General features: G+C 40.8%; 1 protein-coding gene across 4 annotated transcripts in view; it reads right to left on the bottom strand.

The window, feature by feature from the left end:
* The window catches only part of ICE1 (interactor of little elongation complex ELL subunit 1), a 205,076-nt gene that overhangs the window by 161,672 nt on the left and 28,732 nt on the right, over positions 1-14,672 (bottom strand). For 2 of the 4 annotated variants that reach the window (XR_012715467.1, XM_075271071.1), the window contains exons 2-3: positions 3,607-3,718; positions 1,370-1,446 (exon numbers count right to left, since the gene is read on the bottom strand). Coding sequence is in view for 2 of the 4 variants with exons in the window: in XM_075271071.1 (XP_075127172.1) it covers positions 1,370-1,446; positions 3,607-3,684 (155 nt within the window). In the remaining 2 variants the exon portion in view is untranslated. Of the gene's footprint in view, positions 1-1,369; positions 1,447-3,606; positions 3,719-7,136; positions 7,156-11,541; positions 11,577-13,366; positions 13,426-14,672 lie in introns of those variants that run through there. The other 2 variants (XM_075271072.1, XR_012715468.1) reach the window with 2 other exon arrangements.

Below are 14,672 nucleotides of genomic sequence, written 5' to 3'. Positions count from 1 at the left end.
CTGTAGCACCGGGGGACACATACAGGGAAAGTCGCACGTCAGATCACTGTCTGCTTTCTAGCGGTATATAAAACCATAAGTGCATGAGAAGTCCTATTTAACGGCAACTTCTCACCATTAAAAATGAGGTGAATTATGTGAGTATCACGGTATAGAGCAGGAGATGAGAAAACGGATAGATTTTTTTAAAAAAAATATTTCCTATAACTTTATTCACTTAAAAAGAGGACCTTTCATCACCTCACTAATTATGGTACTTTGATATTTTTTTTTCAAAAAAGGTACCGTTCCAGTGAATTTGGTGCAATTGGAATTTTTTCTCTCTAGCACCCACTGTTCCCCCAGCAATCAGTGCTAATAGTGTTGGAGTCTGACATGATAATTAGGGTCTGTCCTGGCAGGTGAATAGTCTCAGGCAGAAGCAGGCAATGGGATATAATTCTTAGCGCTCTGACACTATCCAGGATGACTGAACTGGAGTCAGCGCTTAGAATCAAACTCATACCACCCAAATTAACTGCACTGATTGCTGGGGAATAGCAGGGCTAGAAGAAAAAAAATTCCAACTGTGCCAGAATCAGTAGAATGGTACTTATTGAAGAATACAAAGAACTGGAGTTAGACTAAGTAATAAAAAAGCCCTCTTTAAATCTCTCTGCTCAATTTGTGGGTGTTCCTACTCAGTTCTGCCTGCATTTTCAGTGTGACAGGTTTGCTTGAAAGAAATTTGCTTTATGTGGGTTGTACATATTAAAGCATATGGCAATGGAATCTTGAGACCATCAGCTAATTAACCTTAAAAGATTGTTTTCTCTGAAATGAGGACACCCCATTAAAAGATCTTTATGAAAAGTAATTCCTGCAATAATAAAATGCTTTTCTTGTTGTATTCATTGGGGGATACAGTAGCATTGGTATAGGCCGGGCCACTAGAAGGTTTATACTTGAAAAAGACAAAAAGTCTTAACAAGCCCAATGGGAGATCAACAAAAGCCCAAACCAAACTCGGACAGGGAAAAACCTGAGAGGGAGTGCTCCTGAAAGGATGACTGTTATTCAGCTTGACCCAGTGAAATAGACATGACTGTAGATCAAACGCTAACACATCAGCTAGGGAAGTGGAATAACCAAAAAGACAAAAAAAACCCCAAAAAATAAAAACAAGTACAGAGACGCTCAAGACCTCTGTAGGCATGGCCTTGTGCTTAAACCATCAGTAGAAGGATGCGGAAGTGGAAAGAGTAAAATCTGAGGTCATGAAAAATAGGGCCAAGACTGACCCCGATTACATTGCTCTTGCATCTGTTCATCACTGTTCTTGCTCATCAAAGTTACTTTGTTCACACACTAAACACTGAAAAATACATACATAATATCATTCTTTTCACATTCTTCCTTTACTTTGCTGTACTCCAATTCAGTTTGCTGATAGATCTTGAGAGTAGACTGCAAAACAAAATGGTAGGTGAAGAATTTTATTATGGTGCACATTTAAGAAGCCCACTTGTTGTTTAGAGTACCCCTTGGTAAAAGATCATTGAGTGTTTGATTAAGTCGTAGATGCATGTCTAAGGCATTTCGGTCAGTTGGCAGACAGAGGGGGAACATTAGACGAACCAGAAAAACAAGATGGTAGTTTCAAAAAAATTGGCTCTCTCTAGGTCATTCTGCCCTAGCTGTTAGACACACATGGCGAATAAGATCTGGAAGGCCTAGACAGTGGTTCTCAACCTTACTAATGCCAGGACCCATTAATACAGTTCCTCATGATGAAGTGATCCCCAAACATAAAATTATTTTCATTTCTATTTCATAACTGTTGCTGCTGTTATGAATCGTAAGGTAAAGTATAATTATAAATTGTAATTATAATTCATGAAGTGTTGTTTTACCTCCAATACTGCTGCTTTCACCACAGTAGCAGCCTTGAACAGAGTAGATGCTTTAACCTATTTATGCCGGAGGTTATATATTTTTGAGTTCCAATAATGGAACTCGAGGCATAAACGGGTTAACCCTTTGGAGATGCAGACATTTTTCATTATGTTGTTTTTTTACTCCTTACATCCCGAAAGGCATAACTTTCTCATTTTCCTGTTTACATAGTCATATGAAGGCTTCATTTTTGTGTGACAAGTTGTACTTCAAAATGGTATCATTTATTATTTTATACAATGTATCAGGAAAAATAATTCAGAATAAGGCGGAATCATGAAAAACACACAGTAGTGCCATTTTCTTATTTTTTTTAATTTTTTTAACGGCTTCCAGTCTACGGTAAAAATGTTATGTTAGCTGTATTCTTCAGGTCAGTACAATCATGGTGATAAATTTATATATTTTTTTTTCATGTTTTAATAACTTTACAAAAATTCAAAATTTTGAAGAATTAAAATGAAAAAATATATATATACCAGATATGGTGAAAGGTCCTCTTTAACTGTGCGTTTTGTTTTTTTTTTGTGTTTTTTTTAACTGTATCCAGTGACTTCCATAGAGAAAATGTGATTCTATGGATCTGTTTGACATATGCACCAGTTTTCACAGCACTTGAAAAACTGGCCTCTGACATTCAGTGTAAAAAGCGCCATTCCACCTACAGTAGTTCTGGATTACCATATATACTCAAGTATAAGCCGACTTTTTCAGTACAGTTTTTATGCTGAGAAAGCCTCCCTCGGCTTATACTCAAGTCAGGGTCCATGGAGCACAGAGAACTGAAAGACCTACATAAATTAAACGAAGGGGGAAGTCCTTTAGTGCTACTGCTCTGTGATTGACTTGTCATGTAAGGTCACATGACATCAAAGGCCCTGTAGAAACTAAAATGTAACATCTGCAGATAAGTCAGTGGCCAGGATTCATTGTTCCTTATAGAAGATGTCTGTCATATAGAGTAGGGGAAACTACAGTAAAGTGAAAGTAAAACACACAGGCACCTGCTGGGGTTACTATTCCTAGTAATGCCAGGCATTTGGGGTTATTAATTTAGTTTCAGTAACTCAATGTGCCTCACATTAATAACAGTCAACCCCATCACGTCCCACATATTAACCCGTGTGCCACATATAAGGGTTACTAATATGTGAGAAACATGGGGGTACTAATAAATTACCTTAATTATTTAAGATACCTAATTATTACCTCCATATATCCCACATATCAATAACTCTTATGTGAGGCACACAGTGGGTTAATGTGAGGGACATGATGTGGTTAACTGCTATTACTATGAGGCACCTGGAGTTACTAAGCTGTAATGCACATGACCGGACATTTTATTTGCTATGGAGGATTACTTGAGTCAATAAGTTTTCCCAGTTTTCTGTGGTAAAATTAGGGGCCTTGGCTTATACTCGAGTATATACGGTATATAGTTATCACAAACCACCACATCTGCATCATCATAATTCTCACTTAACATCAAGCCACTACTACAATTACATTATATAGAACTGGACAAGTAGCTGCTCGGAGATAGATTAAGTGAAGGAGTAATATCATTTGGGAACATGTTGATAAAAGCTGAATACATTTTTCCAATCTTTACAAAGGACAGTTTAAAAATTTCATTGTTTAAGGCAATAAAGTATAAATATAACATACAGTCTTTTCATCCAGTTCAGCTTTTAGGGCTTTAAGTTGTTCTTCATGTTGTTCCTGAGGAGATATTTTCTGCAACATTTGCTCCAGTTGGCATCTTAGGGTTTCATTCTCCCTGAAATATTGGAGACTTATAATTATTTACGTTTGTGGAATTTATACATTGAAAATAGAATTCTGACAGAAAGCAAAGGCACAAGTAATGTAATAAGAGGATCTATGGCTAAAATGCAGCAAGCCTCAGCACTATAGTAAAAACCAGGAATAGGTTTTGAAATGAATCCATTTTTGCAACATTGATGGCCAGCCCTTAAAAGGGGTTGTCCTGGTCAAAATTTTTATAATTTAAATAGGCCAGGGGGAGATGTGAAAAAGGAGAAGAATTTTATTTTTAATATAAATATATATATATATATATATATATATATATATATATATATATATATATATATATATATATACACACACACACACACACACACCCTGCAGAGGTATAACAGCCATGACTTCTAGGACAGTGCAGCTACAAGTAATGTTAACCATTCCAGGAGTCATGCTATTTACTTGCCATACAGAGTATAGTTGTGGGTTTAAGTAGTGCACATCAAATTTTTGACAAAGGCTAAAAGTTGATGGTTCTCTACTTTAGAACACTTGCAACAGTTGACATGAACAATGAAGAAGAGCTGTTCATATTCTGAGACATCATTGCACAAACTTTGGGAAGTAAAAGAGGCGGCACACTATCCCTGAGAACAGAAAGGGGGCACTTAATCACAGAAACACTGTGAGCCTTCCATAGTATAGCAGTGACATCAATTACTGCCACCACTTTTTACATTCTCTTGAGTGGGAGCTAGCTGCCAGTTGGGGCCGCTTTCTGCACAAGCCTAAAATTACCTACAGTGATATTATGTATGGCCTCAAAAAAAAAGGCTGCATATACAATTTGTTTGTTATTGGAAATAGCCAAAAGAATGTCTGATCTTAACCACTTCCGGACCGCCCATAGACTATATACGTCCGGGAAGTGGTTGCCTAGTTCTGACAGGACGTACCTGTACGTAGGCATCAGATAACTGAACAGGGCCTGTTTAGCAACACAGTATATGGAGAAGTGAGCTCCGTACATGGTGTAGTAGCCAGGTACAGTTACCGTATTTTTCGGACTATAAGACGCACCTAGGTTTTAGAGGAGGAAAATAGGGAAAAAAAATTTGGAAGCAAAAACTGGTAAAATATTTAATATATGGGAGTTGTAGTTTTGCAACAGCTGCAAGGCCACATTGACAGGTGACCCTGCAGCTGTACGGGGACGCATAGAGTGTTTTTTTTTGCGGGGCCAGAAGTACTTTTTAAGTTACCGTATATACTCAAGTATAAGCCGAATTTTTCAGCCCAGTTTTTGTGCTGAAAAAGCCCCCCTCGGCTTATACTCGAGTCAGCAAAAAAAAAAAAAAAAAATTTATTTTTTTTTTTTTTTTTTTTTTTTTTTTTTTTTAGGAGAGGGGTCTATGACCAGCCACAATATCAATGTATAGAATCTCCCATAAAACAGTGCAAAAAAAAAAAGATTTGAAAAAAAAATAAGAGTTCTAAATCACTCTCACTTTCCTTAGAATACATACAAAAGTAGAAAATGACTGTGAAACACAAACACATTAGGTATCCCTGTGTCTGAAAGTGCCCAGTCTACTGAATATAAGGTATCTGCAGTGCTCCTGTTCCGTCAGGAAGGGGTTAATAGGAGCATTGCAGATCCCCTATATTCAGTCAGACTGAATTCCAAGTAGGGGAAATAAAAACAGTCCTCAAGCTCAGGGAAGGGGCAGACAGACAACCAAAACACCCCCTCCCCTTTCACAGCATCTACTGCACCCCAAAACTCCGACCATTTTAATTTTTGAAATTTTTCAGCAGCTGCTGCATTTCCCCCCCTAGGCTTATACTCGAGTCAATAAGTTTTCCCAGTTTTCTGTGGTAAAATTAGGGGGGTCGGCTTATATTCGGGTCGGCTTATACTCGAGTATATACGGTATACCATTTTGGGGAATATCTATTTCTTAGATCACCTTTTATTGAAAAAAAAAACCGGTAGTTTATGATATATGATTTTCTACTTTTATATATATATATTCTAGCGACAGGAGGTGATTTAGAACTTTTATTTATTTCATATTATTATATATTTTTAAAGCTTTTTTTTTTATTTTTTTAACTATTTTATTAACTATTTTATTAACTACTATTAATTATTTATTAACTATTTTATTCCCCCCCCCCCCCCCAACTGTATTGCCGTCTATGGGACATTCTGTGTATTAGTATTGCGGCTGGTCATAGACCCAGCCGCAATACTAATATATAGTAGTGACATGCCCGGGAGCCTCATTAGGCTCCCGGCTGTCACCCAAACAGGTCGGCTCCTGCGATATCGTCGCGCAGGAGCCGGCCTGCAACTTTACAGGTACGGGGCCGGTGGGGACTGGTGGGGACCGGCCCCGGGGGAGAAGGGGCCGCCGATACTGACTATTGACCCGGATCCGCTGTACTAGAGAGGCGGATGCCGGGGAGGGATAGACGCCGGGGCCTGAGACATCGCTGCGCTCCTCTGCCCTGCATGAAGCCAGCGGCGGGGGGACGGAGGAGCGGAATAGCATCACCCCTGCCGCTGCTGGCATCATGCAGGGCAGAGGAGCGCAGCGATGTCTCAGGCCCCGGCACCTGTAATGGCGTCTATCACTTGCCGGCTTCCGCCTCTCTATTACAGCGGATGCCAGGCGCCACATTCAGACTATAAGACGCACCCTTCTTTTCCCCCCAAATTTTGGGGAAAAAAAGTGCGTCTTATAGTCTGAAAAATACGGTACTGCAGTGAGCTGCAGTACCACCACCAAGTCACTAAACAGCATACAAAGACACCGGAAGAGGGTCCAAGCCATTGGCTCCTCCATCAATAAGGTATTTATAAAAATAAATACATTTTCCCCTTTAAAATAAAATGTGACAAATAAAACAGAATGCAAGTCACCACAGAAAAGTGTTGTGCAGCATTGAATGCAGGTAGTTTTCAGCCAGCACAGTGTGGATGCAGCCATAACACATGCTAGAACTCAGCATAACACAATACTGCAACGCAATCAGACAATTATGGCTGAAATGTGATTCAAAGGTAAACATACTTTTAAAGGAAATTTAGGATGTGGAAGTTAGAATGTAGTTTATGAACATGAACAGTTTATTCAGTGAAAATAAAACACAATGGGACAGATGTACTAATACTGTTTACAGTTAAACAGCACGAACAGAGAAGACAGCTTTAAAATGCACAAAATGTATCACAGGCTAAATAGAAAATAGGGCTATCAATCTTGGAAACTAGATAACACCTTTAAGCAACCATTAAATGGTACAAGGTACATTTTCTAGTTTTTGGTTCAAACTGTTCCACAAGTCTGGAATATTTTCATTAGTAAATCTGCCCCATAACATACACTTAGATTATATTTGATAAATAAAAAAAATTGAGTTACCTTTCAGCAAACTGAAGATGTAATTTCTAGTTAAAGAAATGACTAAAACATACTTTGCACATTACTATATCAACAAAGTATTTAAAATTATTTAATTTTGTACCTACAAAAACAGACCACTCTGAGCAGCACGCTGTAGGTAGTTAAATGGATTATCTAAAGAAGACAACTCCTGTCCATATGCCCTATTATGGAACAGAGATGCCATATGGGGGGAGGGGGTCGCCCTCTCACAAGTCCCCTCTAAGTAACATGAGAACTACTCCCATTTATGGACAGCCGAAGCAAAGGAAATAGATATAGATATATACATGTACCTTTTGCTATTAAAGAGGACCTTTCATGGGTTTGGGCACAGGCAGTTCTAGATACTGCTGGAAAGCTGACAGTGCGCTGAATTCAGTACACTGTCAGCTTTCCCGATCTGTGCCCCGGGTAAAGAGCCATCGGTACCAGTACCGTAGCTCTTCACAGTCAGAAGGGCGTTCCTGACAGTCCGTCAGGAATGTCCTTCACAGCAGTGCCTATAGCGCTGTACTGTGAGAGCGGGGAGGAACGCCCCCTCCCCTCCTGATAGTGCTTATCTATGGACGAGCACTGTAAGCAGATGGAGGGGGCGTTCTTCCCCGCCTACACAGCACAGCGCTATAAGCGCTGCTGTGAAGGAGGATATTCCTGACTGACTGTGAAGAGCTACATTACCGGTACCGATAGCTCTTTACCCGGGGCACAGATCGGGAAAGCCGACAGTGCACTGAATTCAGCGCACTGTCGGCTTTCCAGCAGTATATAGAACTGCCTGTGCCCAAACCCATGAAAGGTCCTCTTTAAAATAGGCTCTTTGTAAGAGACTTCAGAAGAGCCAATCACGTCACCACTGTGGCCAGTGATAGTCTGTAGCAGTTATTTCATGTGGACAGGACATTGTTAAAGCCAGGTGATAAGAGACTGGCAGTATTCTGGGAAGCACTGGCACAGGAGCAGCAAAGAACTAGGACAATACAATTTTCCTCTATGTTAGCAGTGCCATTTGAGAAAATGTGACTGGACACCCACTGCTATAACCAGTGTGCAATAGCAAGAAATGTGCTATATGGCACAATGTAATTTACATCACATAGGACATTTGATTAAACTCACAGCAGAGCAAGATTGTTACATAGTGTGCAACAGCTTTCATGAAGATATAAGATTTATAGAGGTCGCATGACCGCCAACTCCTTGCATCATTTAATAGGTACTACTCCACTCATTCCAGCACAGTTGCCATAATTGTGGCAAGAGAAACAGCAAAGCTTATTCGGGAATGGAGGGGCTACAGAAAAAGTTGGATTTTTGTACTCGCCGTAACCTCACTTTTTCATTGTGAGGCATATTTTGCTGGCATGGCAGCCAGCCCGCAACCTTCATACATTAAATTGAGAGAGAGAGAGCGTCCTTTCAGTGCTCTGGTAGAGCTTCTGTGTAGGACACGCCCCCTTCTCTCACTGCCCACCAATCAGAGGTGAGCCTCTCACTGCACAGGCTAAGGGCTCCCTGGACCTGCTGTTACACGTGAGGAGCTCCTGCCGTCTGCAGCCCTGAGGAGGAGGAGAGGAAGCAAAGTGAAAGTAAAAACACCAGGTACGTGTGTGTTACTAACTATTCTTATTAATGTCAGGCATTTGGGGTTATTACTTTAGTTTTAGTAACTCCATGTGCCTCACATTAATAGCAGTTAACCCCATCATGTCCCTCACATTGACCCCTGTGTGGCTCACATAAGGGTTACTGAAGTGTGAGACATATGGAGGTACTAATAAGGGACCTATATAATGAAGATATTCACTTATTACCTCCATATGTCTCACATATCAGTGTCCCTTATGTAAAGCACACAGGGGGTTAATGTGAGGGACATGATGGGGTTAACTGCTATTAATATGAGGCACATTGAGTTGTAACCTGCAATGCACATGACCAGACTCTTTATCTACAACTGTGGATAAAAGTACAGACCTATATATTTCAATTGACCCATATATACAGCCATTCTTTTTGTGGCTGTGTATCTGGGCCAAATTGAAGAACTGAAAACTATGGAGCAGGTCCTATATGTGTCCTATACATACCCTATATCTGTCCTATACGTACCCTATATCTGTCTGCATTTCCAGCCCTGTCAATTCATTTTTAACATATAGGTCAGTGAAAACCACATGCGTGCCACTTGTATGCAGGAGGCGTAAGGCTGAGGCCCCACGTTGCAGAAACGCAGCGTTTTTGTTGCAGATTTTCATGCGGTTTATTTCAACCAAAGCTAAAAATGGCTACAGAAGGAATGGGAAATATATAGGGAGCTTCTTATGCGTCTCTCTTCTGATCAATCCACTCCTGGCTTAGGCTCAGAAAAACACAGCAAAATATGTAGCAAAAAAAGCTGTGTTCCCTGTGCCTCAGCAGGCTAAAGCCCCACGTTGCAGAAACAGCTTTTTTTTTGTTGCAGATTTTGCTGGGTTTTTTTTAGCCGAAGCCAGGAGTGGATTGAGCAGGAGGGAGACATATAAGAAGCTTCCTATATATTTCCCGTTCCTTTTCTAGCCATTCTTGGCTTTGACGGAAAAAAAAACGCAGCTAAATCTGCAATAAAAAAAAGCTGCATTTTTGTAATGTGGGGCCTCAGCGATTCTATTGGGTGGTGACACTGTAACTAGATGCAATTATAGCCAAATCCAGTTCCTGGGCACCAGTGCGGTCACTTTGTTGAAAGTGTGACACCGATTAATTCCTGGCTGGGGTTTTGCTGTTACTGCACCACCAGGAACTAAAAGTGACTGAAATTAATCTGCGTTTCACTTAGGGAGCGTTCACACTACCGTCTGTGTCCAACAGCTAGTGTCCGCTGCTAATGTCTGTTCAAAATCTTGTGCGGACAGTAGCAGCGGGCACTAGCTGTCGGACACCGACGGTAGTGTGAACGCTCCCTTACAGAATACTGAAGTTACTAACAGCCGAGGACTGGATGGAGCATACAGGTACATTGTGTGTCAGCTCTTTACAGGTATGACCTTACTCTGCTCCCAGTCACATACATTACCACTAATTGTGGGTTACACATGTACTTACATTGCTTCTAATGGAAAAGAACATGTGTATCCAGGCAAATAGTGGTAAGCGCATGTGGCTTGGATCACAGTATGACAGCACCCCTGTGCGATATGACTTTGGTGTCGTCGGCTTTACAATTATTGCCCGGCACTCCGAGGACCTCATCTTTCATTTTTTAATTTAAATCGGCACGCTGAACAAAAAAGGTTGCCTACCCCTGTACTGGGGGATACAGAACCATGGGTATAGGCCTTAGCAATAGGAAGCTGACATTAGGAGTATCAAAAAAAGTGTCAGCAGTCTAGAGATGAGCGAGTACTATTCGAAACTCCCGTTTCAAATAGCACGCACCCATAGGAATGAATGGACACAGCCGGCAAAGTCTGCGTGCCGACCGCTTCCATTCATTGTTATGGGTGCATGCTTTCCGAAACGGCCGTTTCGAATACTACGCGCTCATCTCTAGTCAGCACCTGAGCTATGCCCTCTCCTCAGACACTATTCTAGCCAGTTTGTTCCTCAGCAGTAGGAGAGAGAACTAACACACCCAGGACCCCTCAAAAAAGAGCGTTATAACAGCCTGAGACAGGAAAAAGAAAGGGTGGAATCTGTGTCCCCCCAATGAATACAACGAGCCATGAAAGCAATCTAACACATGGCAGCTGGCATTACCTTACGACCCAAACTGGCATCAGCAAATGCCACAGAATAGATCTAATAGAACATGCAGATTTTGGAAGCAGAACTCTATGTCTGACTACCCAGGAGGCTCCAACAGACCTAATAAAAGTGAGAGGTCACCTGAAGGTGTCCTATCCTTAAGTTTTATAAGCCTCCCTTATGGCAGACTGGATCCACCAAAGAAGGAGGAAGTGTGGCCCTTGCGAGGACCCTCAGAGAACGAACGAGTCTGAATGGCGAAAGGAGTCTACGAGAGCTACTAGAATAAAACTGGCTAACAGTGTCTGAGGAGAGGGTATAACTCAGGGCCGGAGCTGCCATTTTTTTTGATATTCAAAGTGTCAGCCTCCTAGTGGCCAGATATATACCCATGGTGCAGCGTTTCCCAACGAGATTCCAACTGCACCAGGATCAGTGGAGTAGCACCTATCACGATGGAAAGAGCTGGAGTTTGTGGAGGGTACGCTTTAAGAATATTGACTTTAAATCTCTAATAGGACATCTGTAACTCCCAAACCTTCTGAAGCAGACACAAGCTGTGCACCATGTATATGTATTTCACTTTTGTACTACAAACGTTTCAAATTTTCAACATTCAACCATTTAAGATATACACATTTATTATATAAAAGGATATCATCACATTTCTGCTGGTACTCTGCAAGTAGCTGGCTGGAAAAGAGATTAAAAAAAAATATTACATGTGAAGGTTGACATACAACAATTTAATCTCATTTTGACAGAATAGTGTAACAGACAAATTCCCTCAAATGTTTAGTAGCTACTATAGTTTGACAATATGATTTTGCTTGCTAAGCAATATCACTTTCAGCAAACGAATCACTGCTCTCTATAGGTATCCTATGGCAATCATTTGTGAAGCAGTGTAGCAAATTAAGACAAGTAATTTTAGCTGCAAAGTCTACAACTATCTATTGCTTGCCTAATTTTATTTCTTGTTAGGCAAAATGGGTTGAAGTGAGATGCAGAGACTCAGTTCAATCACTACATAGAGAATGGAGCTGTTTGCTTCCAGTTCCATTATCTGTGTATATTCTGCTATTTGCAGTTGCTCGAACAAATGACCAATGGGGGGTGCAGGGTGTTGGACCCCTGACATCTGATATTGATGACTTTGGGCTCCGTTCACACAGAGTTGTTTGGCTCAGGAATTTGGTCAGGAAACTGACTCCAATTCCTCCTCCAAAAAACGCCTCACCATATAGTCCTATGGTGAGGCGTTTTTAGGAAGAAGAATTTGAGTCAATTTCCTGACCAAGTTCCTGAGCCAAACAACTCTGTGTGAACACAGCCTTATTCTAGGAGAAATCATCAATATATTTAGCCTGTAAAAAGTCTTTAAGTTTAAGACTATAACCAAGTCGTCCATTTCTTTCTTTATTTTTTTTACGGCTGTCTTGCATCCAAGGGGCAACCTTTTTCATAGGCCACCCATACATGTAGGGATCTGTGAAAATGAACAAACCTAGAACATGACCTGTATTTTGATAGTATGTTATAATGGATTGTCAATAATGGTCAAGTGAATAGCCCCCATTCACAGACATCGAAGTTAATGATGCCGTGTGGCATTAGAAAAAATGACACTGCACAGCTGTTATTCCATATTGCGTGAATATAGCTTAAAGGCTCCCCACATGAGGAAAAGTTGCTTTTTTGCTTCAGATTTAGCTACGGCTTTTTGAGCCAAGCGTTAGGAGCGACTACAAAAGGAATGGGAAATATAAAGGAAATGATTATACTTCTCTCTTCTGCTAGATCCACTCCTGACTGACTCAAAAAACAGCAGCAAAATCTACAACAAAAACAAGCAGTTTTTCTGCTTTGTGGGACTATAGCCTAAAGGGGTTTTCTGGAATATATTTAAGACTTCTCCTTAGGACAGGTCATTAATATGTGTGGTGGGAGTCAGACACCCAGGACCCCCCAGTAATCAGCGGTTTGAAGAGGCCATGGCGTGCCTCTTCCCTGAGTGGATGACACTGCATTCCCCTATTCACACAGCACAGCAAAATTCAACTGAACAGACACTATGTAATGTATAGCCCTATGCTTGGTATCCAGTGAAGTGGCTGTATCAGGATAGGTTCACAACTTCATTTGATCAGCATTCAGGGATTCAGTCTCCTTTTCAGCTTGAAAACCAGCAGACAACATTATAGTCTGTGCAGTCCGCGGATAACCACTTTTTAAGTGTATTGGGTCTTTCAGGTTCTCAAGCGGACCCGAAGAACGGAAACCCCAAAGCAGGTGTGAACCTAGCGTCACTCACCTTTGGGGATCCCAGGTGCTGGACCTTCACAAACCACATATTGATGACCTATTCCAACTCCTGGAAAATCCCTTTAGGAAATGTATGCATTTTAAAACATTTGCTGCAATTCACCCAAGTCATTTAAATTATAAATTAAATTAAAAATTATAGAGGTTATTATACTTACTCTGAGTCTATTATTTTTTGCTTCAGTGCAATCAAAGCCGCAACATATTCATTCAAACTCTGGAATTAAAGTTAAAATAGATGACAATAAAATAGATTTTTTTTTTTTTTTTTTAGTACAGTCGTCATTTGGATCATATGTAATCGCAGCCTTGCCACTACCATCTCCTATTACAGGATGTCACTTTATGCTACCAAATTAAAACATATACACTACCGTTCAAAAGTTTAGGGTCACTTTTAGAAATTGACATATTCTTGAAAGAAAATTTTTTTTTTTTCAGTGAAGATAACATTAAATGAATCAGAAATATGGTAAATGACTATTCTAGCTGCAAACGTCTGGTTTTAATGCAATATCTACATAGGTGTATAGAGGCCTATTTCGAGCAACCATCAATCCAATGTTCTAGATTTTTGGTCAGGATTTTGAAGCCGTATCCGCCTCAAAATCCTGACCAAAAAGACTCAGGAGTTTTTTCCGGGAGCCGGAAGCGAGATGCTCATTCTTCAGGACGAGTCACCTCGCGATTCGGCCTGAAAACACACCCTCCTTCGGACTAGGCCCATTCATTAGGCCTAATCCGGAGCGGAGTGCGCTGCTGGATGCTGGTGCACTGCACCGGCTTTCAGTCGCTGCTACCCGGTTTTTGGATGGGAACCTGAGGCGGCCTCAGCCTCTGGTTCCGATCCAAAAAACCCCATTTGAACTTACCCTGAGAAGGCTAATTTATGATTAGAAAACACTTGTGTTAGTATGTTAGCACAGCTGAAAACAGTTTTGCTGCTTAGACAAGCTATAAAACTGAGTCCTCATCCAAAAGCGCCGACTGCGCAAGTCAGTCGGCCATTTTCCTGTGGTGAAACGGGAGAGGCCACAGGAAAATGGCCAACTGACACTCGCATTCGGCACTTTTGGATGAAGACGAGATGGGAGCGTGAGAAAAGAGGCAGTCTGGAGAACAAGATGGAGGCGTCGTTGGAGAATTTTCAGAAAGTACAGGGGATGCCCCAGTGGTGTCTGAAAACTCATTTACATATGAAAGAAAGAAGAAATTTGTCAGTTACGGCGGCGCGGATCAGAATAATAAAAGTAAGAGAAGAATAGCCTTTCTTAAGGCTATTCCTAAGTGTATTTAGTTAAAAAAAGGGAATTCTAATGATAGAATCCGTTTAAAAATCTATACTGTTGCTACTGGTCAGAGGTAAGGGAGTTGACTATTGAGCGCTTTCTCCAAGGTGTCTCGCTTCCACCTATTTGCTTAACCCTTAAGTACTATTGTGGTTTCTATCCTAATGATAGGTCT

Source organism: Leptodactylus fuscus, chromosome 4 (genome assembly GCF_031893055.1).
Source record: "Leptodactylus fuscus isolate aLepFus1 chromosome 4, aLepFus1.hap2, whole genome shotgun sequence".
NCBI lineage: Eukaryota > Metazoa > Chordata > Amphibia > Anura > Leptodactylidae > Leptodactylus > Leptodactylus fuscus.
The sequence above is the reverse complement of the archived record's forward strand: the minus strand, read 5'-3'. Positions and strand labels throughout refer to the sequence as shown.